Genomic DNA, 21673 nt, shown 5'->3' with positions numbered 1-21673 from the left:
AATGCCACATAGGTACGCTTCAATCGTAATCGAGTCGGGATCGGATCTCAGTCGAATCGAGTCGAACGTGAATCGTATGTCGCTTAAGTAAAATTAGGAGAATCGGGCCCCTGTGCTGAACATGGGCTGTATGTATTATCCGGTACGGGAAGTTTTCCCGGCACGCGGGTGAATCCGCGTGAAACAGCTAGTATTTAATAAATAGGTAGGACAGAGAGTAGATGATAAATAGATTATAATTTAATTACAATCTGAATATCAGCTAAGAATCTAAGAAACCGAAAGATAAGGATAGGCGAATGTTTTAAACTAGTGAACGTACTTTGATGACACTTTACCGTGCTTGTATAACAGAATAAGTATCATTAATTTGTCGGGGGCAAGTAGCTCCCTGATAAGAAAAAGGAAAATTGAATCATTTACATCATACTGCCCTAAACTATATAGCTGCGATGTCCGCGAACGACATACACTGCATGAAGACTGCATGTCCATGCATTGTGGCCGAGTGCTAGCTGCCCGGCGCGTTTGTTGCGTACCGTGACCGTCAGCCGCGCAGCCGCGTCACTTAGAATTAATCCTTCACAAGGTCCTCACTTTTTTAATAAAAAATACTTACACAAATGAGGTATGAAAGCCAAATAAAATATACATACATTTGTAATTTTAACAATAAAGTTCACTAGTTATATGAAAATTTTGATAGATAACATTTATATTTTGGTACAATAAGATTTTTTGTGTAATAAATGAAATCAAGTAGACAACTGGACAAAAACGAGTTATAACCTATCACTATTACTTGGTGGTGGAGGCAATCAGAGCAAGAAATTACACAACAGTTCTATTTTAAAATTTATTCAATACAAAGTTGCATAAGATTTACAACAAAGCCATCAGTGGAGCAAGATGGTCAAATTCAATCTTCTCAGTAATGTTCTTTGTTTTAATATTTTCATCTTGGTTAGCAATGAAAATGAGGTTTCCATCATCTCTCCATCCATATTTTTTCACCCAGTGTTTCAAAGTCACATCTAAAATAAAATCCAAAATTAATGTTTTGCTTACTTAGGCACATTATACATAACTTGAGTAAGAGCAAGAAAGATGATGTAAAGTTTATGATCTCACTCACTATTTCAAACAGAGAAGAGTGTTGACAAAAGGTAATTTACAAGAACTGTTAAAAGGTATAAGATATTTAATATTAAAACGGGTTTTCTCGTACTTTTTTCTAAAGGATTTCTTTGTTTCACATGTGGTTTTAAATAAGTATTTGTATTGCATTGTACTCTTATTCAATTCTTTTTAACATTATTTTTTATGTTCTATAAAAAAGAACCCTTATGGAAAACTTAACAATAAATAACATAGATAACAGCATTGTACTGACCATCAATGCCTCCAAGTAGGTTCGCCAGATTGTTCTTATCAATGGTCTGGAATGTAATGCCAACTACATGGCACACAAACTTCCTGATGGAGTCATGGAAACCATTGATACGGTTGCAAAGTTCTGGCATCTGGTGAACTCTATTCCAAAACTGTGCAAAATCACACTGCTCTAAAATATCAGCCAGATATTTGATTTGGGATATTGTCTCATTTTCCACCTAAAAAATTAAGTTTAAAATAATGAATTACTTATTGTGTGAGTTCCTTGACTGTTCCGTTAGATTCAAAAGTAATATTTAATGACAATGTCAGTTTATTACACTCTCACAGTTCAAAAACTTGGCCAATGTATACAAAATTTAAGACCAACAATTTAAGACGCATGATTAAAAATCAGTATTTTTTAAATTTTATTCCATGAGCTTTTGCAAAACAAAATTCTGTAATGCCAAAGCTAAATAAATAATTTATTTTCTTAGGATGGATCTAGGATATTTATTAGGGGATATAGAGACCTAGATATAAAAATTTTTTTGAAGAAAAATCTTTTGGCAAACTTACCACAGACTCAAGAAGCAGGCATTTACACAGAGTAAAATCAGTATGTGGGAAATTGGTCAAAGCTTTCAAAAGAATCTGGCATGTGATGTCAGCATTAAACTTCTCTGGGTTAAATTGATAAAGTTTTAATACTGCCAGATTTGCTTCCAAGTCATATGTATTCTCTCGTGACTGCATTTCAACATACCTCTCCAAAGTCTGAAGATTTGCTGGATTGTACCTAAAAACATAAGCAAACACACATGTGTTACTAACAAATTGTGAAAGCTCTGTATACAATACTTCTTCAGTAATATGGCTGAAACAAATGAGTTTGAATTTAGCAGGAGAAATACCCAGAATTGTAAGAGAAATATGAGATCGCCGGGCCAAACAGGACCCATTATTTTAGAAGATGTTTCACATACAATAGTTTTTCCATTTTGGAATTAAGTCTTTACATTATGACATTAAGGGAGTTAATCCTGGTAAGTGTCTTTAGCAGCAATAACACTATAAACCTCTATGCTATAACGCTTTCAATGGCTTTAAGGGGTATGGCCATTACCAATGGGGTAAGGTTATATATCTTACTTAACTGAACAGTGCCTCACCTTTCGATACTTTTAAGTATGGTTGCAACGGTTTGCTTCATTGTCTCCGCCATTTTACGGGCTTGTGGGATCTCACTTAACTTTGGCGAAATAAATAAGCCTTACAGAAAATATCACTATAAGCGTGGCATCAAGAAGCAATTACAATAAGGACGGTTTGACAGCTGACAGTCTCTTGACAGTGACACTGAAACAATCTTGTTTATGCCAGTGCCAGGTCCTGCACGATGCCTGCACGTTTGATTGATGGTTACTAAACTAAAAACATACAAATCAGCAATGGGAGGTTGTATTTTTACCTCCACCACAGGGTGTGCGCTTTAGCATCTACAGCATTATTTAAAAAATCATACTTTTATTTCGTTATGAACGGTTATTAATAGCTTATTACTTTTTTATTTGATATGAGACAGTGACAATCCTGGTCTGTGACAGTAACATTGCTGACAGAGACAGACAGACGAGACGAGACGACAGCATTTACCAGTTCCAATGCTTTTTCAATTTGCTTTTGATTGTTTTTGTGACTGTAGAAGTTATTGAAAACTTTATGTTGTGATGCTTGTCACGATTATATTCCTCAAGAAGAGACGGTGACCTAAAAAGACTATTAAAAAGTGTGAAATAGTATTTTACTGTAATTAAACAAACGCGTCGGAGAGACATTTAAAAATTCTCACATAACTGCTTTAATATCAGTGATAATACCTACTAAAACAAGCCAAAATGGATCAAATGCTACCCAGTCCGTACAACATACCTGGCATAGGTACGCCTTTACATCAACCAGAAGAGGACCAACAGATCTTGCCAAATGCTATGCAGCAACAGCATCAGCATCAACAACAACAACAGCAGCACTCCCTGGCCGCGATGGGCTCGTCACCGCTCGTGGGCTTCGGTTCATCGTTGATGGGAACGCCGCAAAGATCAGTTCATACATATGCGCCGGCTGCTAGCTATGCTACACCTCAGCAAATGATGCAGCCTCAAACACCAGTAATTTTATTATTTTTATTCGTATTTCTTGCATGATAAGTAAGCACTGATATATGCTAGTATTACAGTTTGAAATTGGCACACCTAGCAAATTTTAAACCACAAAATAACATAATACCATATTTCTTCACAGCAAAACTTGATGTCTCCCATGATCACTAGTGGCAGTTTGGCAGGCCAGCCAATGCTAAGCCAAGCCAGTCCTGCACCTATGACACCCATGACTCCACACTCTGCTGACCCTGGCATTTTGCCACAGTTACAGTAAGTCATACTTGTATATTAAGTACCAATTACATTAATACTTATCATTCTGATCTGAATCAAATAGTCTGTATTATATTATAAGTATTTTTAAGTAATCTTTCTTATAACTTTTATAAGATAGTTGATCAAAAGCCACTGTTTATTATTTTCAGAAATATTGTGTCAACAGTAAACCTTAATTGTAAGTTAGATTTAAAAAAGATTGCTCTTCATGCAAGAAATGCAGAATATAATCCAAAGAGATTTGCAGCAGTTATTATGAGAATAAGAGAACCAAGAACTACTGCACTGATATTTTCATCAGGAAAAATGGTTTGCACTGGGGCCAAAAGTGAAGAAGACTCCCGTCTAGCGGCAAGGAAATATGCTAGGATTATACAGAAGCTTGGTTTTACTGTAAGTATGAATATGTTGTAAAAAATCATTGACTCTGCTGAATACCTTTCCTATCAGACAGTTAAATATACAGTAAAATATGTGAAAAGTCTTATATATGTATAATGTATTCTTATATCCTTAGTTTTATGCCATTATAGAAACATTTCATAAAATAAACATAATATTTATTATTGTATTCAATATTTATGATGTTGTTTTTATGTTACAGGCAAAGTTTTTAGACTTCAAAATCCAGAATATGGTTGGAAGTTGTGATGTAAAATTCCCGATTCGCCTTGAGGGCTTAGTATTGACACATGGACAGTTCAGTTCTTATGAACCTGAGTTATTTCCTGGCCTTATTTATAGAATGGTAAAACCAAGAATAGTATTATTGATCTTTGTTTCTGGGAAAGTTGTGTTAACTGGAGCTAAAGTAAGAGAAGAGATATATGAAGCATTTGATAATATTTATCCAATCCTAAAAAGTTTCAAAAAGCAGTAAGTTTGAACTTTTTTTTGGTAGCAGTAAGTGAGTTAATAAATGTTCTATTTTATATATTGCAATTTGTAGTTTCATTTAAAAATAAGTGCAGGTATGAGCAACGTGGTTTGCATATTATTTATTAGCTGTTCATCGCATTCTGCGGAAACTACTTCCCACAGCCGGATTAAAAGAAGCCTATGTCCTTTCTCAGGCTCTATTGATTCAGAAGCTTTGGTGTAAAAATGTGACAGACAGTTGAGATTTAATTTCACATTATAAATGAGGATAAACTAGACTGACTCTTCCAACTTAACTATACTCGAAACTCCAATGGCCGCGAGTTTTTAATCAAGTAATCGTCAGCAAAATTAGGCAGAACCCTGAACCTACAATTACATTGCGCAATTTAATTGATCGTCTAGGGAGCACCTAATGCAAGAGGCTTGAACAGTGAACTTTTCTCAAAATGTGCCATTTTTTTAAACCAAATAATAGGACTGTTCCTAGCAGGGTAACAATTCAGAAATAGTTGTCTTCTAGATATAGAGTTTGTTTAACGGATCAATGATATGATATAATTAATTAGTTTGTTATTTTGTAAAACTATTTCAACCGATATTCAGCGTAATCATCCATTATACATTTAGTATCTAATAATTATTTTATTTTCTTATTTGGAAGTTTCTTAGTTGGCATCATCTATAGACACCTTACCCGTCGTCATGAGTACATACAAAGTTCACAGATTCAGTTTTCTAAGGCTCTCTTTGCTTGATGTAGGAAGCACCCCTAAACACCCATTGAACACCCCTACAAAATTCTTGATCGGGTGACCAGAGAGCATAGTTTCGAAATGTCAAAAAAGTCAAAACTGACACAAGGAAGCAGGCGTAAACACTTTATTACTGAGTACACAAACAAGTATAAATTAATATAATACTTTCCTTAGATACGTGAAGCTCAGTGAATGTAAACCGTGTATAATATTTGTGTTTAGAAATCGAAACATTTCCACTGTTATAATACACCATGAGAACCGATATAGAAAAAGAAGCCGGGACGTGGCTTCTTAAAAGATATGGGCAATTTTTTAAAGCCCAATATCAAGACCTTGCTTCGGCGGTAAAAAGAGAATTTTGGGAAGAAAATCGCACATTCTTACCAGTACAAATAGTAATGAAACCCAATGAACTTGTTCCAATATCAGAATTGGTATCATCTGACAACACTTATATGACCAAAGTATTGAGTGTGCTCTCGTCATTATGTGTCGAAGTTGTGGCTCTAAAAACGGAAGCATATGATAAGTATGTTATTTATGTTGTATGTTACAATTGCAACAATGTTACAAAATTCACAAAAAATATATACATTTAATATAGGCAATGCTTACCTTTGCAAAAGCCATGCCATTGTAAAGGAATTAGGATAGATTATTTGTAATAGAGGAAACATATACATACATATTTTCATTCATTACTATACAATGGCTTGCACTTCAACAATACATTTTTTAAAATAATTTTATATTGATATGGTATAAGTATAATTTAACATAAATCAGTAATGATAGATAACATGTCATGTTATATTTCAGACATTTCAAATTCCTGTCTGTTTATGAGGAGTACAATAACAATGATGTTATTTCACAAATGGAGTCAATCTGCGCCCTGGCCGCCTTCACTAGCCGTTGTGATGATGTACTGCGGAATCTCTGCAGCCAAGTGTTTGCTATATTTACCAAGAGTGCCATTAATATAAGTAAGTCTGGTTTTACTTTTAGGAAACATCAAAAGAATTCAATTAAACATATCAATTTTGTCCAAAAACACTAGCTTTATAAATTAGAACTAGAAGTATAAAATATAGTTTCTTTTTAGTTTGTGTCAACAAGTTTTTAATTAATTCTGAATTACCATTACAGATGGGATACAACTTCATTACATTATAAATCACATTGGAGAAATATTTACAATTCTTGTTTTGTTGGATTTATTAATATCAAACACTTCATTGGTGTCTAATTGGAATAAATATTGCAAAACCATAAAATCATTCAGCCATGCACCAGAAAATCTTGACTTAATGGATGACAAATTTAAGGCTGTGAAAGGGGCTATAAACACTATTACCACCAAAATCATGAATGATGACATTGTGCAAAGGACTCTTCAAAACTTAACAACATTAAGGGGAAGTTTGGTTGATAAGAATTGCTCATTAGTAGCGAATGAGTTCTCACAATACCTGAAACAAGCAATAACAAATCTAGACAAACTGGTACAAGAGCAGCCCAATGTAAACAATATGTACAAATGTATAAAAGTAAATGGCCTTTATGTTCTTTCTTCACATTTATTTGGCACCAGTGAAAAGAAGACATTTAAATCTTTACTTGATTTGAATACAAAGGTAATAATACTGAAATCTATATATATAAAAGAAAGTCGTGTTAGTTGTCTACGTGTCGCCACACATACCTGTCTCTGTTACACACGCATCGGCACGCTTGCTTGTTCTGTGAGAGTGCAACAACAATACAGCCCATTCATGATCCACATAATAAGCTGGAAAAAAAAATTAACCTCATCCATGATTCATGTTAAATTCTAACTGCATTAAACTATTTGTAAAGAGAAAAATTCGATGTTGGGGTCTTTAAAGCATATATGCAATGATGATGATTTACCTTTAATTTTGTTACAGGCACACAGTATTAATATAATTGGAACAGCAATTTGGTTTCCTGAACAATTTCTTCAAAGGCATGTTGCAGCACAGTGTGCAAAGCATGACAAAATGTCACAAACTATGGTTAAAGCACGACAAGCCTACATCAGTGCTAAGAAAGCTAGCTTAGCAAAGGATATTACAAATTTTCATTATTTGTGTAGCCAGTGGGTTCTCAACATTGAAGAAATATTTTCATCTAATCACCACAAACTGAGTGCTGCAGAAATGAGTTTACATGCAAAGACTCTTCTGAATGGTCTTGATATTGCATCCAGAACCAACTATTCAGTGCTCACTTTGATTAATTTACACCTCACTCTGGGCATACCACTTCCTAAGAGCATATTGATATCGTTGTTTGAGATAATGTATATGTTAAAGACTTTACGAAATGCAGTTACTCGAAACCGAAACCAAATTATTATTTCGATAAACATGATTTTGCAGCATCTAGTGTTCCAGTCAACATCTTCGATACTAGAGGTGAAGAAGTCTTTAATGACAGATAAAAACTACGCAAATAAGAGACTTGATGAACTAACATGCCTAGTGATAGCTGAAAGAACTCTTAAAGGTGCTGCAACTATCAAACGAAATATAGCTGCCAATATAGCTTTGAGTTTTGTTCCTGACACTACTTACTTAGAAGACAGTTATGTTAAGCTGGGTAAATTACTTGAGAAAATTCAGACTCTAACGAATTTCATGGATTCTATGGATAAGTTATGCAATTGCTCATGGCTGTTGTGGCATCAAAATATAATTCCGATTTATTTTGATCAAAACTTTAGCATGCAGTTGAATACTTTGAAATTGAAATATTTTCTGATGGTATTGGAAGACTGTATTATATTACTACACGAAACTGATAAACAATATGGAATAAGAAAGGACCAAGAGTTTCTTAACAATATGAAAGCAATCATAGAAAATAAAATAATACTTAGTGCAAGTCAAAATATTGAGACAAATTTGAGACTGCACATACATTCACATTTACAGCTAGACGTAGTTAACCCATTCACATTTGATATGACTAAAAAATTATTGCTAATCGTCGACAACTTTAAGATTCAATTTCTTTACATGTCCATAGTGCCATCAGTAGAACATTATTTATCTACAATGTACTACAACTTGACCACAGTCGTTCTGTCTGACTGGAAAACTTATGGCGAAATGCGACAAATGGCTAAATTCAAATTTAATCTGAAAACTGTACAAGACAACTTGCCCACGCAAACTTTGGAGCAAGGTTTGGATGTATTAGAAATAATGAGAAATATTCATATATTTGTTTCTAAATACTTATATAACTTGAACAACCAAATATTTATCGAAAAAAGCAGCAATAACAAACATTTGAACTCTATAAATATTAGGCATATTGCAAACTCTATAAGGACTCATGGTACTGGTATTATGAATACTACAGTCAATTTTACATATCAATTTCTAAAGAAGAAATTCTTCATTTTTTCCCAATTTATGTATGACGAACACATTAAATCAAGATTGATCAAAGATCTTAGGAACTTCAAGGAGACTGCAGCCCATAACGGAAATGTATATTCTTACAAAAACGCCGAAAAATTTAACAAGGGAATAAGGGTGCTAGGGCTAAATGAAGACGGTCTTAGCTATTTGGACTTATTCCGTGATCTGATTAGTCAAATTGGTAATGCCATGGGATATGTCCGAATGATTCGGTCTGGAGGGAGGCACTGCTGTTCGGATGCTACGATGTTTTTACCTAACCTTGATAATGTCGAGTCTTTCAAACAAATTAGTGAGGAGCATAATCTTGGACCGAAAACGATTCAATCTTCTGAGAATTTGGATCGCAACGTCAACGACCTGATTTCGAATTTTATTCAAGGGACTGAATATTTCAAGCTGCTTGTAGATGTGTTTGCTCCTGTATTTCGTAATCCGAAAAATGTTCATCTTAAGAATTTCTACGTAATAATACCTCCATTGACTTTAAATTTTGTAGAACATATGATACTAGCAAAAGATAAGATGTCAAAGAAAAATAAAGTCGGTGCGGCGTTCACTGATGATGGCTTTGCAATGGGTGTTGCGTACATTATGAAACTGCTTGATCAGGTCAGTAACAAATATCTTATTGAGCCATGTGGCTAATTCTGGACTCTGAAAGGTAGTCACTCAATATAATGAACAATTTATTTTCAGGATTCAAACTTTGAAGGGCTTCATTGGTTTGATTCTGTTTGGAGACACATCAGTGATGAAAGGAAAGTACTCCAAGAACAACAACAACAGGGGTCTGCTCAACTACAGCAAGCATTAGCACTAACTGAGAAAAAAATCAAAACTTTGGAAGAAGAGTATAAGCTATTGTATTACAGTCTTACCAGTGCCAGAATATTTTTCAGATAACTAGCATATTTATGAAAAAAACTCAACTATTTTAGGCAAAAACAGCTGAATAGATTTTGATAAAACTTGACAGTAATATAGCTTATACATCTCCATAATACATTATTATTTTTATTCAAGAGAGTTCCCTCACGAAGTAGGTGTAACCGCTGATAAACACGCAAGTAATCTTGTTAGTCGCGCGCTTTCAGGAAAATTTGTTGAACCGATTGGGATGAAAAGGGTACATAGGTAGTACAGCGTCTATACATACCTATAGCAGGGACGCTGTGGTGGGAAATCCGATAAAAATATTAAGTTACAGGATTTTATGAGTTTGATGTAGTATTTATGCAATGCTATTGGTTTATATTTCTCCTCTCAGTTTCTTTTTTGAGTTGACTGTCCACAGGCAGACTCAACTCACAGCTGCTCAACAGCGCGGCCAAGCAGTATTTGTGTGAATGTTAAAGCGGCGGAGTGCGGTGCCTTATGTGTAGGCAGAGAGGAGCCCTAGGAGGGAATTTGGGTGGAACTCAAGCATGTCAGGCTAACGTATCTGTTTGCTTTCACCATGTTACGTATATGCTTTCTACATAGGTATTGGAAAAGTATAAAAAACGGAAAGCTCAAGATTCTTCAACCATTAATGGAAAAAATAGTGAGACAAAAATTTTAAACTATAAAAATCCATAGATCCCCATAAAGCTAGAATTCCCACCAATCATCATCATTGCCTCCTCAACTACTACTAGGACTAGACGGTGTAGTAAACTCAACTTTAGAATAGGCCATATAGAGATTAGATTAGGTTGTAGCTATACTCCATTTAAGTAGCCACTCAACTAAAGATTAACAATAAACATAAATATATTTTCAGTATTCATAGGACTTATATTTTTTTTTAAAGTAGTGCTTAAAGTAATGATTCAATTGATTTCTTTTTCTAACTACATTTTATTTTTACACTGAGTTTTCCAATAAAAGTCATATCAAGATTGTTTACCTTTACCCAAGTGCCTACTCAAACAGAGTATAGGTATGTATTTCTTGTCATTGTGCCAAGAAAGTTTAACTGTTAAATAGAGAAGGTGGATATATCCAACTTTCTCCTATTAATGTATTGTATATTGACTTCTATAATATAAAATTTACCTTAATTATTATTATGTGCTGCATACTAAGAAATATATTATTATATGTTTGTTAAAAAATAATTAAAGAACATTTATAATGCAACAATATATTTTTTATTAAATGGGATTATTAGAACTAGCTATAATTTGGTGCATTTGCAAAAGTGCTCCATATTCAAGATGATTTTCCAAATATTTGGCATATTTCATGATAGAAGTTCCTGCACTTTCTGCTTGAAGATATGACACAATCCTTTTCATTGCCTGATATGCCTCCATTCCTGAAGTTGAGTGGCACACTTTTTGAGTTAACACTTCAGTAGCTGGCATACTTTCATCCAAATGGCCACAGTAAAAACAAGGCAGTTTACTGTCACAAAAAATATATTTATCTAATGTTTCTGAGCAATTTTCTAAATTCATTGGAACATTATAAATCTTGCACCATCGGGATATACTATGGTCAGTGTCACTATCTTCTTTCACATTAAAGTATAGACTGCCATCTCCAGGAGGGAAGCATAAGCTTCTGATATATTTTTCAGGTGTGTTATACCATGCCATACCAATCATATGAATGTATTCCATAAATGAAGTGTTGTCTTTTCCATAAGTTAAAGTTCTACTAATCTGTAGTCTTCTATATTGATACTTATAACAATCAACTATCTTTTCTAAAATTGATTTAACATATCTTAGATTTCTAGTACCAATTATTCTAATATTATCAAAACAAAGATTTTCTATCAAGCTTTCTGGTATGTCCAATACTAAAAAAACGTGGTTTCCTTTGGATGCTAATTCATTTTCCCATTTTGTTAAGTAACTAAGGACTACAGAATAATTTATTTGGGAATTAGCACAATAGTAATAGTTAACTGGCAAACTTCTCACATGGGATTCTGTGTCCATTAAATCTTTGCCAACAACTGCTAATTCTCTCTTGTCAGAACCTAGAATATTTACTGTGAACATTAAAGAAACATAACTATCAGCATCCTGTCCACTTAAGAAGCCATTGACGTCAAGACTATGTGACAATGCACAAACACCACCAATGTAAACATATTTGGTTTCCAAACTGTTGTGAAAATTTTTCCAATCTTCTTTAGCTTTTACATTACATACATTGTCCACTGTGTATTTTGAAATATTATGTCTTGTACGAAAGCTGCATAGCCAATCATCAATGCAAGTGAATTCTTCACTTAAACCCTCAAGTAAGTCTTGTGCTTTAATGCGGAGATGATCATCTGTAATATCATTCCCAATTTTTGTCTGTTCTTCAAACCAGTCAAGAAGCTTTTGTTCAAGATTAATGCTGCAAATTTTTTTTAAAAGGTTGTACTTGTGGTTATACTTTTTTATTATAGACTCTTTCTGTTTGTAAATAGAGGATATAGTCTGAGGATGCACACCATATTCTCTAGCAATATCAGATTTACACTGACCATTATCCAAGGCTTGGATGACTTGTAATTTTGATGTTGAATCAATTTTGATCGATGAATTCTTAGGGAAGCCCGATACAAATTCAGACTGATCTTCAACCACACTTTCTTGGTCAGCACTCCAAAATGACATGCTTTGAATGTTTACTAATTGTTTAGAGAAAATAATTTAAATGTGGCATATTCACATGTGTAAATGTCCATATAATTTCAGGTACAATAGAATATATTAAAAATAAGAATGATTAAAATCTAGAGAAGGACTATTGGGTAGGTAATTAGGATTCATTTTATGTCTATTGTCAATGTCACTTTCATTTAAATGTCATCCGTCCAGTGCAGTGGTACCAACTCTACGTCTTTTTACGTAGATCTACGTACTTTAAACCTTTCTTGCGAACCTACGAACTTTAGTCCCAGAATCTACGTATTTTCTATCAAAATTGTTCAAATTTGCAAAATAGACTGAATGGGCATAATTACCTTTACTTTCGCAAAAAAAAAATAATAAACGTTCCGTTTCATACTAACGCACACCCCTCGCCTCGCCACTCAACACGTCGCGCCATTCATTTGTATAATTCTAAGCTCGATGTTTGAAACGGAGGAGCCATAAATTAAAAAAAAAATGAAATGTGACGTGACCGTCAAAGTGTCAAAGTGAATCTTCATAACCTAAAAAAATATTATTTTTCAACTTCCCGCTCAATTTAATAAAAAAATAATAATTTAAATAAAGTGATGATACTGAAAGTAAACTTGTTTAAATTAACTACAGGTGGTATAAGTTTACCAGAATCTCATGGCAAATAAGCCAAACTTTATACACAAATATATTAAAATCCATTCATTATTTAACCTTATTTATTTCATACCCTATGTGCAAATATATAAATATCTATATAAATAAATGATTTTATATTTGCATATTTGCCATGAGATTCTGGTAGACCTATTATTCATAGATTTTTTGTTTGCTCACAGTAATTTATTTTTAAATTTATTGTTTGTCTGCTGTCTACTACTTTTAGGGTAATATAAATTGTCGTTTTATTTACTTTTACCTACCCTACTCTCTTAATTTCACTCAGAAAAAAAGTACGTAGATCTACGTATTTTCTATATGGCAATTTCACATTTCTACATAATTTTCTTTATCTGACCTACGCCTTTTTTTAAATCCGAGTTGGCAACACTGGTCCAGTGTCCCTTTTTTTCTGGCACTCCGTATTGTGCAGTGTCTACATCATAGAGTATAGTAAATAGATTGGGAATAGAGAACCCACTTCGATTTTTTTCTGCAACCTTCAAACGATTTTTGAAGCGCCATCTGGTATCGTCTGCCGAAACAAATTGTTTATGTGTGCGTACATCCCATTTCACACACATGTATACATCAGTATTGTCTACAGGTTATTCGTCATCTCGACAGACTAAACTCACCATTAAAGTGTCGAGTTGGTGAAACTCGAAATTTGTACATTTATCATGTCGTCAACTCGCCACTCAAGATTTTCATTCGTGTCCAGTTAGTGAAACTTAGATTTTATCACTTTTATGTTTTCGCCAACTGGATACATTGTGTCACAAACATCATCGGCCACTGAACGTCCATTTTGCAAACGTTTGAAACGCGAAAAGTTGATTCCCAAACTTGGCGAAAACATAAAAGTGATAAAATCTAAGTTTCACTAACTGGACACGAATTAAAATCTTGACGTGGCGAGTTGACGACATGATAAATGTACAAATTTTGAGTTTCACCAACTCGACACATTCGTGGTGAGTTTAGTGTGTCGAGATGACGAATAACCGTCTATAGATATTCTAGGGGAATTTGTTCATACGTACGTACTTACAAAATATAGCCACAGAATGTAGAAAATAGTTATTTATTGAAATATGGAAATACAACACAGATTACTACAACTCAACAGAACAACGTTATGTAGGAACATTTAGAAAGTACTTAGTAGGCGACCTGGAATTAAATAAAAATCATATTTACTTATGTTTATGTTTATTGTAATAAATTTGTGCTGAAAGTTTAGTTTCATCATCCTCATCACGATATTGGATTTTACCTGATAAAATTCGATTAATTGAGCGGCACCAACTATATACCAAAATATTTATTGTAATGTTTTCAAAAACATTTCTTAATTCTATCTTGTGGATATCGCAGGTGAAAGGATAATCCACAAATATGTCTAAAAACATTTTTATCTTTTCTTTTAATTTAGTTTTTGGCACATTCTTTTTCAAAATTTCTACTACAATATTTTGTATGTCTTTAAAAACTTTTTCCGCCACTATATTGGGATACAACAGACAATGTTTTCCTTTTGTATATTCTTTTGCCCTTATATAACTATTTGATTTTAATTGACTGTCGCCAGTTAGTTCAGTTTTGCAGTGCCTGCATGATTTAGCAACTTTTTTAAAACATTTAGCCAGCACCCACCCACATACATAATTGGCCTGACCAGCATCAGCAGGCTCAGAATTTAAATTTATAAAAGGCACCTCAATTTCGTCATTTTCTTCTTGCTGAAATGGTAGAACCTCATTACTGGGAACATTAGAAGTGTTTTCTAAAAGTTTGTCTTCCAAAAAGAAACTCAATGTCTGAAGACAATCATTGTCATCATTTTCACAGTTAGCGTTAAGTGAATGGGGTGAGTTATAATTATTTAAAAGAAGTGATTTATAGGCACCTTCAAAGCTAATTGTGTTGGGTGCCGTATTCCTCACCCCAAAACTTCTAATGTTCCCAAAAAAATTTTCCAGTGGGTCCTGGTTAAAGTTTCTGGTCATCATTGTATCAAATAAATATTTTTGGGATAATATTTTCCACAACTGTTGCATGCCCTCAATAGTACGTATAAAATTTTTTATTGAAGGTACCGAACTCGTTTCAATTAATCTTATTTTATTTTCCTTTTCTTTTTTAACTTTAATAAATTTTATTGATTTTAATACCTTTTTGGCATTTTCCCATAATTCATGATGAGGAGAATTGTTTCTAACACCACATTTATACATTTTTCCATGTATCATATTAAATGAGCTTGAATTTAAGGAATCAAATAAATTGTCCATCATTTTGGTAAATGTAATTACTTGGCGGCACTCATTAGATAAATCGCCCCTAGCAGATAAATGTTCTGCAGCTGTAGCAACACTGCGGCTAAAAATTTGGGTTGCGTGTTTGACCTTCATTTTTTTTATTTTCTCCACATAAATATGTTCATCAGTTAGTTTCTGACATATTTTTAATTCACCATGTAATTTGTCCGCTTCATAAATTTTCTGGTAATATTCCCATTTTATCGTCTTTTCAACCTTTTCTTCGAAGTCGAAATATTTTAAGTCCTTCGTAAGTAAATTGTTTCTTACCCCTTTCAATAAATGAGGGACATCAAATAATGGGATAATTTTAGATTTCCCTACTTCCATTACATCATGTCTCCATTCCTTATTTTCTTTTATGAATTTTATTCTACTATCTTCAATAATTTCATTCACTACACTGACATTTACTGTGCTTTGGTCGCACACTGTGCACAAAATATTAAGCCCTGTACCCTGAACATATTTAATGACTTTTATAGTCAAGGCTTTTAATTCTGCTTTGTTAACAGAATTTGTAAAAAAGTATGCAACAGGCTGTTTAAATTTTTTCTTTAATCCTTTGACCATGTAAACTAAAACATGGTCAGCAATTTTTTTACTACGCCAAGCGAATCCCTTTAATTTATCCTTAGATCCGTCGTAATGGATCTGCGGCGATATTGACATCTCGTCAAAAATAAGACAGCAGAGGCGATCTTCTGGACTTAATTCCTTCACAGTCTTTCTCATTTTTATGAATAAAAACTTATTTAGCCCCGACTCTATTTCAATTTTCGCAAGAAGCCTTTTTAATGATTTTATAGAGGGCAATGTAAAGTATTTATATAAAAGAGTATAACTCTTGGGACTCTTTTTGTACATGGAGAGAGACAAAACTTTTTCCTTTAAAGTAAACCTCCGCCCACGAGCTCTCTTGTGAGTTTGGGTGTACTGCATGTTTGTGAATATTTTTGCTGCAGTTGTCATATTTCTCGTTATTTTTTTTAAACAATTTGTATTGCTAATTTTATCAACGCTGGCTAATCTTTCTTTCAAACTACTACTCCGTTTACGTAACCGAATAATTTCGGTTTTTAAATTCTTCATTTGGAATCTTGAAATCTTTAATTCATTCTCCAGCGATGAAGTTGATTTCAGTTTTTCTGCAAAAAAAAAAAAACTTTTACTTTACTACTTTCCACACCCAGATAAAAAGTAGCCTATGTATAAACATTTTTTTTGGATATCTTATGGTATAAACTACATTGGCACTTACTTTTGTCTCCTTTAAGTTTCCGTCTTTGTTGTATACCATGTTTACTGCAATAATTATGTTCTGCTGCTATAACACACGCATTGGGAGGTGCAGCTGAAAATAAAATAATAATAATTCACCATTGTCATTGTAAACATCAAAATTACTAGTGTGAGTTACATGAGGATTATTAACCTAAATTGTCATTACAATAAATCAAGTTGAAGTGTGTTTGTAATGACTACACAACAGTTACATATTACTTAATGCAGTAATTAATTATGGTAGCTAGTTAAACATAATTTGAGAATGTAGGTAGCCAAGCGTTTACATACCAGTGATTATTTGCTTTGATGTAGAAGGCAGATCCCATATATTATGTTCAGGCATAGGAAGTTCAGTTGGTATATGTGGAGTTGCAGGAGGCATATGAGCATCTTGTGATGGAGCACCTGGAAATAGTAAAAACAAGTCTAAGATCCCACTAAACAACAACCTTCACCGAGTTGGTTAAGGGGTGAATGAACAGTATTTTATATCCAATTAAATATTACTATACTGCAAACAGGTGGCCTTAAAGGTATCTATGAAAAAAATGAAATTTAAAAAGCGTCGCCCCCACCCAGAATACAAAGGGGGCGGGATTCTCCATCGCGATTAGCTCCGGTACCCGCCTGGGGTATTATTACTCTATTTCGTAGTCGCATTAAATTATATTAGGAGCAATGTTTTAAAACTTAAGAAAAAGAAAAGTTAAGAGGTGAAAGAGAGAAGGTGACTGCAGAGTACATATTTTAAAGTAATAAGATATATATTTTATCAGACACTGAAGAGAAGGTAAAGGGAAAGGGAAGGTTAGTTGGGAAGTTGGGACCGTTAGTTGGAAAGGGTTAGCCGAGGTGTTATGACTATATTTTCTGATGGTACCTCATGTTTACCAATTGGCACAGGGTCGTCTAGTTCTTACTGACTTCTTTAAGCGTTCATGCCTTCCCCCATCACGTCAAGGTGGCCCCATGGGGGGGGGGGATTATTATTATAAAAAAAATGCAGTATTTAATTATGGCAGCTAGTTAAACATAATTTGAGAATGTAGGTAGCCAAGCATTTACGTACCAGTGACTATTTGCTTTGATGTAGAAGGCAGATTCCATATATTATGTTCAGGCATAGGAAGTTCAGTTGGTATATGTGGAGTTGCAGGAGGCATATGAGCATCTTGTGATGGAGCACCTGGAAATAGTAAAAACAAGTCTAAGATCCCACTAAACAACAACCTTCACCGAGTTGGTTAAGGGGTGAATGAACTGCATTTTATATCCAATTAAATATTAATATACTGCAAACAGGTGGCCTAAAAGATTTCAGTTCAGTTTAATTGTGAATAATTAAGAATTTTGTTTTCTTAATGGCAATTTTAACTCAGTAGGTGGCATTGCGATCTAGTTCAAGAATAAAGATCTAAATCTTACCCTGAAGATGGAGAGTAGGAACAGCTATGTTATTTAAACGGTTGTTGCGATTCTTAAACTTGTCTGCAAAATGTATGTCACAGATGACTCGCTTTCTGTAAAATTTGATATCATCTGCAGTCTCCAGTTTTCCACCAACTATATTAACCCAGGCTTTGAATAACTCAGGATTCTTTTCTGGGTGTGGAAATTGATGTTGTGTCACACCTGAAAAATAAATTACAAAAATATGAAGTTTGTATGCTGATATTGTATAGTGTATGTATGAATGAATACCTATTACCTATGTATGTGTGCGCGTGTCTATCTATGTATGTCTATCTTATTAAATCATGTATCATTTCATATGGGATTCAGTAATAAATGGTTACTCGTAAGGAACTGTGTTTCTCTAAACGCCCAACCTTATAATTGACTGAGTTGGTATCTCCCGTGATGACAAGTTTATCCGGATGACTAGGAGCTTTCAGGAGCACGATTCTGGGGCCCGATTCTGTTAAGTTAATAATGTCAAAATTGAATAGAAATTGCATCGCAACAGCTTTTTTAACCATATCGGGCATTCTGTTACTAATATAAGACCAATCGTATTCCAACGACATTCGATTGGTTTGCGATTGGTCTGCCATTTTGGTCTATATTACCATAATATTCTTAGTCTATATTGCCATATTGCAATCGTAAATCATTTGCAGACAAAATGATTCATTATTGAATGACAGAAAAGGATAAAAACGTTTATTTCAAAGAAAAAATTGCGCAGAATCCTGCCCCTGCTAATTTTACTTTAGCGACATGCGATTCACATCCGACTGAGATCCAATCACGACTCAATTACGATTGAAGCGTATGTGGCATTCCACTATTTTTTCTTTTAAATAAACGTGTTTATCCTTTTCTGTGATTCAATAATGAATCATATTGTCTGCAAACGATTTACGATTGCAATATGGCAATATCATCATCCTCCGAGCCTTTTCCCAACTATGTTGGGGTCGGCTTCCAGTCTAACCGGATTCGAATTATTCCCAACTAGCGACCCGCCCCGGCTTCGCACGGGTAACAGTATTTCTCCATTATTTAATAGATGTTATTATACATAAAAACCTTCTCATGAGTTACTCTATCTATTAAAAAAAACCGCATCAAAATCCGTTGCGTAGTTTTAAAGATTTGAGCGTTCATAGGGACATACAACATGACACATGACAGAAAAAGCGACTTTGTTTTATACTATGTAGTAATAGTCCCCTCTAGCGCTGTCCTCCGGGGTGATAGCCGGGAATTGTCTTCCCAGTTATCACCGGGGTGACAATTTGTGCCGACTGTTCCCTTTGAAAACTGACTAGAGGGGACAAATGGGAAGTCTATTTCTCAGTTGTCACCGGGGGGGTGACATTTGCTACGGTTCCTTCTTCCTTCCAAAGAAAAAAAAATGTAATTACCATAGATTTCAGGTTTTTTATTTATTATGCTACATAGAATCTTCCAAAGAAAAAAAAATGTAATTATCATAGATTTCAGGTTTTTATTTCTTATAACAAACAACATTGTGTTTCCTTTAATAGGTACATCACATATTATTAATTTCTATTAACACCAATCGTTTTCTTAATTTTATTTAATTTAACAAGATTACAAACTGTGTTACAAATAAGCATGCGACTAATAAGCACTTTTAACTTAACCATTAGTGATTATCTGTGATTAGTATTAATTAAAGTTATCTGTGATTGTGCCTATTATAGGAAACATAATGTTGTTTTTGTTTTTTATAGTAGTATTAACTACTATAAAAAAATCGATTTTTGTAAGCCTGTTGACATTGTGTTAGTTAAAATAATAATATATATATTTTTTTATGTGATTCTATGTAACATAATAAATAAAAAACCTGAAATCTATGGTAATTACATTTTTTTTTCTTAGGAAGGAAGAAGGAACCGTAGCAAATGTCACCCCCCCGGTGACAACTGAGAAATAGACTTCCCATTTGTCCCCTCTAGTCAGTTTTCAAAGGGAACAGTCGGCACAAATTGTCACCCCGGTGATAACTGGGAAGACAATTCCCGGCTGTCACCCCGGAGGACAGCGCTAGAGGGGACTATTGGGAATAATTCCCGGATTCAGCTGAGTACCAGTGCTGTACAAGGAGCGACTGCCTATCTGACCTCCTCAACCCAGCTACCCGGGCAACCCGATACCCCTTGGTTAGACTGGTGTCAGACTTACTGGCTTCTGACTACCCGTAACGACTGCCAAGGATGTTAAATGATAGCCGGGACCTACAGTTTAACGTGCCATCCGAAACACAGTCATTGGTTTCTAAGATATACTTAGAAAGTACATACAAACTTAGAAAAGTTGCATGGGTACTTGCCTGACCTGGAATCGAACCCACGCCCTCATACTTGTGAGGTTGGCTCTTTACCCACTAGGCCACCACGACTTTGAGGCAATATGGCAATATAGACTAAGAATAATATGGTAATATGTACCTATAAACCAAAACGGCAGACCAATAGCAACCAATCGAATGTCGTTGGAATACGATTGGTCTTATAAATATTAGTAGCAGAATGCCCGAAATGGTTAAAACTGATATTGCGATTTAATTTCTATTCAATTTTGATATTAATAACTTAATGATACTATTAACAGAATCGGGCCCTAGGTACTATGAACTTGATAAAGAAAGCACTTACCCGGGTTGTGTGAACATCCCAATTCGCACCGCCTCGGCATGATTATATGCACTCAAACAAGCGTCTCTAATCGCTAATAACACAATAACAGTGTCTATTTCACAAATATCACAAAAAAGGCGTCTTTATCGCAAATAATACTAAACACTAATGGCGTCTTTTCGCAAGTTATGTGAAACAATGAAACAGAGGAGCACAGCTCAACTCACTCACTAATTCACCGAAAACACAGCGGATGAGTAAAACTCAAATCAACGCAAGTCAACAGCAGAAAACACTTAAATGGACGAAAACTTAACACACAAATTGTATGTACTGTACTCGCCATTAAAATTCAAATTCTAACTTCAGCATTGGCAGTTGGCACGGTTTATTGCCAACCAAAAAAATAATTATAGAAAAATAATTTATGTATATAAAATAGTGTACAGATTTAATAAAAATAATTGATAGATTTCCTACGTAATACTAATATATAAAATAATTTTTAGATTTCAATAATTTTAGTGATATTTTATGGAAGTTAATTTTTGATTAAAGAGCCATCTATTATCACTTGAAGATATTAAATACTTTAGGAAGAGGATTGCAGATGGCGCTTTTCTAAATTTTTTACCGAAATCTAGTCAAGTACGGCAGTGACCAGCCCCTGGTCTACATTCTACATATTGCCAAGTACTCTGTTGTGTCCACAATAGTAAAAAATAACCAGTACTCTGAACTCGCTCGGGATGAGCTAATG

At 34.2% G+C, this 21673-nt stretch overlaps 4 protein-coding genes across 4 annotated transcripts; 2 read left to right on the top strand and 2 right to left on the bottom strand.

Annotated features, from left to right (window-relative positions):
• Positions 1-842: 842 nt before the first annotated feature.
• Positions 843-2714, bottom strand: LOC124629947 (eukaryotic translation initiation factor 3 subunit K). Its single transcript, XM_047163628.1, has 4 exons — positions 2550-2714; positions 1957-2176; positions 1394-1613; positions 843-1034 (listed from the first exon to the last, which is right to left on the bottom strand). Exons 1-4 carry the CDS (start codon positions 2600-2602, stop codon positions 883-885), a joined length of 645 nt encoding a protein of 214 aa, XP_047019584.1. The 5' UTR covers positions 2603-2714; the 3' UTR covers positions 843-882.
• A 272-nt stretch (positions 2715-2986) lies between these two features.
• On the top strand, positions 2987-4760 carry LOC124629946 (TATA-box-binding protein). Its single transcript, XM_047163627.1, has 4 exons — positions 2987-3548; positions 3682-3812; positions 3968-4211; positions 4423-4760. Exons 1-4 carry the CDS (start codon positions 3276-3278, stop codon positions 4696-4698), a joined length of 924 nt encoding a protein of 307 aa, XP_047019583.1. The 5' UTR covers positions 2987-3275; the 3' UTR covers positions 4699-4760.
• Positions 4761-5545: 785 nt separating this feature from the next.
• LOC124629776 (WASH complex subunit 4) lies at positions 5546-11037 on the top strand. The gene is made up of 5 exons (XM_047163316.1): positions 5546-5987; positions 6278-6444; positions 6608-7095; positions 7390-9525; positions 9613-11037. The coding sequence occupies exons 1-5, from the start codon at positions 5710-5712 to the stop codon at positions 9817-9819; spliced, it is 3276 nt and encodes a 1091-aa protein (XP_047019272.1). The 5' UTR covers positions 5546-5709; the 3' UTR covers positions 9820-11037.
• Positions 11026-12684, bottom strand: LOC124629777 (tigger transposable element-derived protein 6-like). The gene has a single exon (XM_047163317.1). The coding sequence runs from the start codon at positions 12516-12518 to the stop codon at positions 11052-11054; it is 1467 nt and encodes a 488-aa protein (XP_047019273.1). The 5' UTR covers positions 12519-12684; the 3' UTR covers positions 11026-11051.
• Between the last annotated feature and the right edge of the window lie 8989 nt (positions 12685-21673).

This window comes from Helicoverpa zea, chromosome 4 (genome assembly GCF_022581195.2).
Source record: "Helicoverpa zea isolate HzStark_Cry1AcR chromosome 4, ilHelZeax1.1, whole genome shotgun sequence".
Taxonomy (NCBI): domain Eukaryota; kingdom Metazoa; phylum Arthropoda; class Insecta; order Lepidoptera; family Noctuidae; genus Helicoverpa; species Helicoverpa zea.
This window is presented reverse-complemented; position numbering and strand designations above follow the sequence as displayed.

Coding starts and splice junctions, on each gene's coding strand:
- LOC124629947 (XM_047163628.1), bottom strand. CDS start 2,602: ATGGCGGAGACAATGAAGCAAACCGTTGCAACCATACTTAAAAGTATC. Junction 2,177..2,549: donor ATACTTAAAAGTATCGAAAG/GTGAGGCACTGT, acceptor TTATGTTTTTAG/GTACAATCCAGCAAATCTTC. Junction 1,035..1,393: donor CCTACTTGGAGGCATTGATG/GTCAGTACAATG, acceptor ATTTTATTTTAG/ATGTGACTTTGAAACACTGG.
- LOC124629946 (XM_047163627.1), top strand. CDS start 3,276: ATGGATCAAATGCTACCCAGTCCGTACAACATACCTGGCATAGGTACG. Junction 3,813..3,967: donor GGCATTTTGCCACAGTTACA/GTAAGTCATACT, acceptor TATTATTTTCAG/AAATATTGTGTCAACAGTAA. Junction 4,212..4,422: donor TACAGAAGCTTGGTTTTACT/GTAAGTATGAAT, acceptor TTTATGTTACAG/GCAAAGTTTTTAGACTTCAA.
- LOC124629776 (XM_047163316.1), top strand. CDS start 5,710: ATGAGAACCGATATAGAAAAAGAAGCCGGGACGTGGCTTCTTAAAAGA. Junction 6,445..6,607: donor CAAGAGTGCCATTAATATAA/GTAAGTCTGGTT, acceptor TTACCATTACAG/ATGGGATACAACTTCATTAC. Junction 9,526..9,612: donor TTATGAAACTGCTTGATCAG/GTCAGTAACAAA, acceptor ATTTATTTTCAG/GATTCAAACTTTGAAGGGCT.
- LOC124629777 (XM_047163317.1), bottom strand. CDS start 12,518: ATGTCATTTTGGAGTGCTGACCAAGAAAGTGTGGTTGAAGATCAGTCT.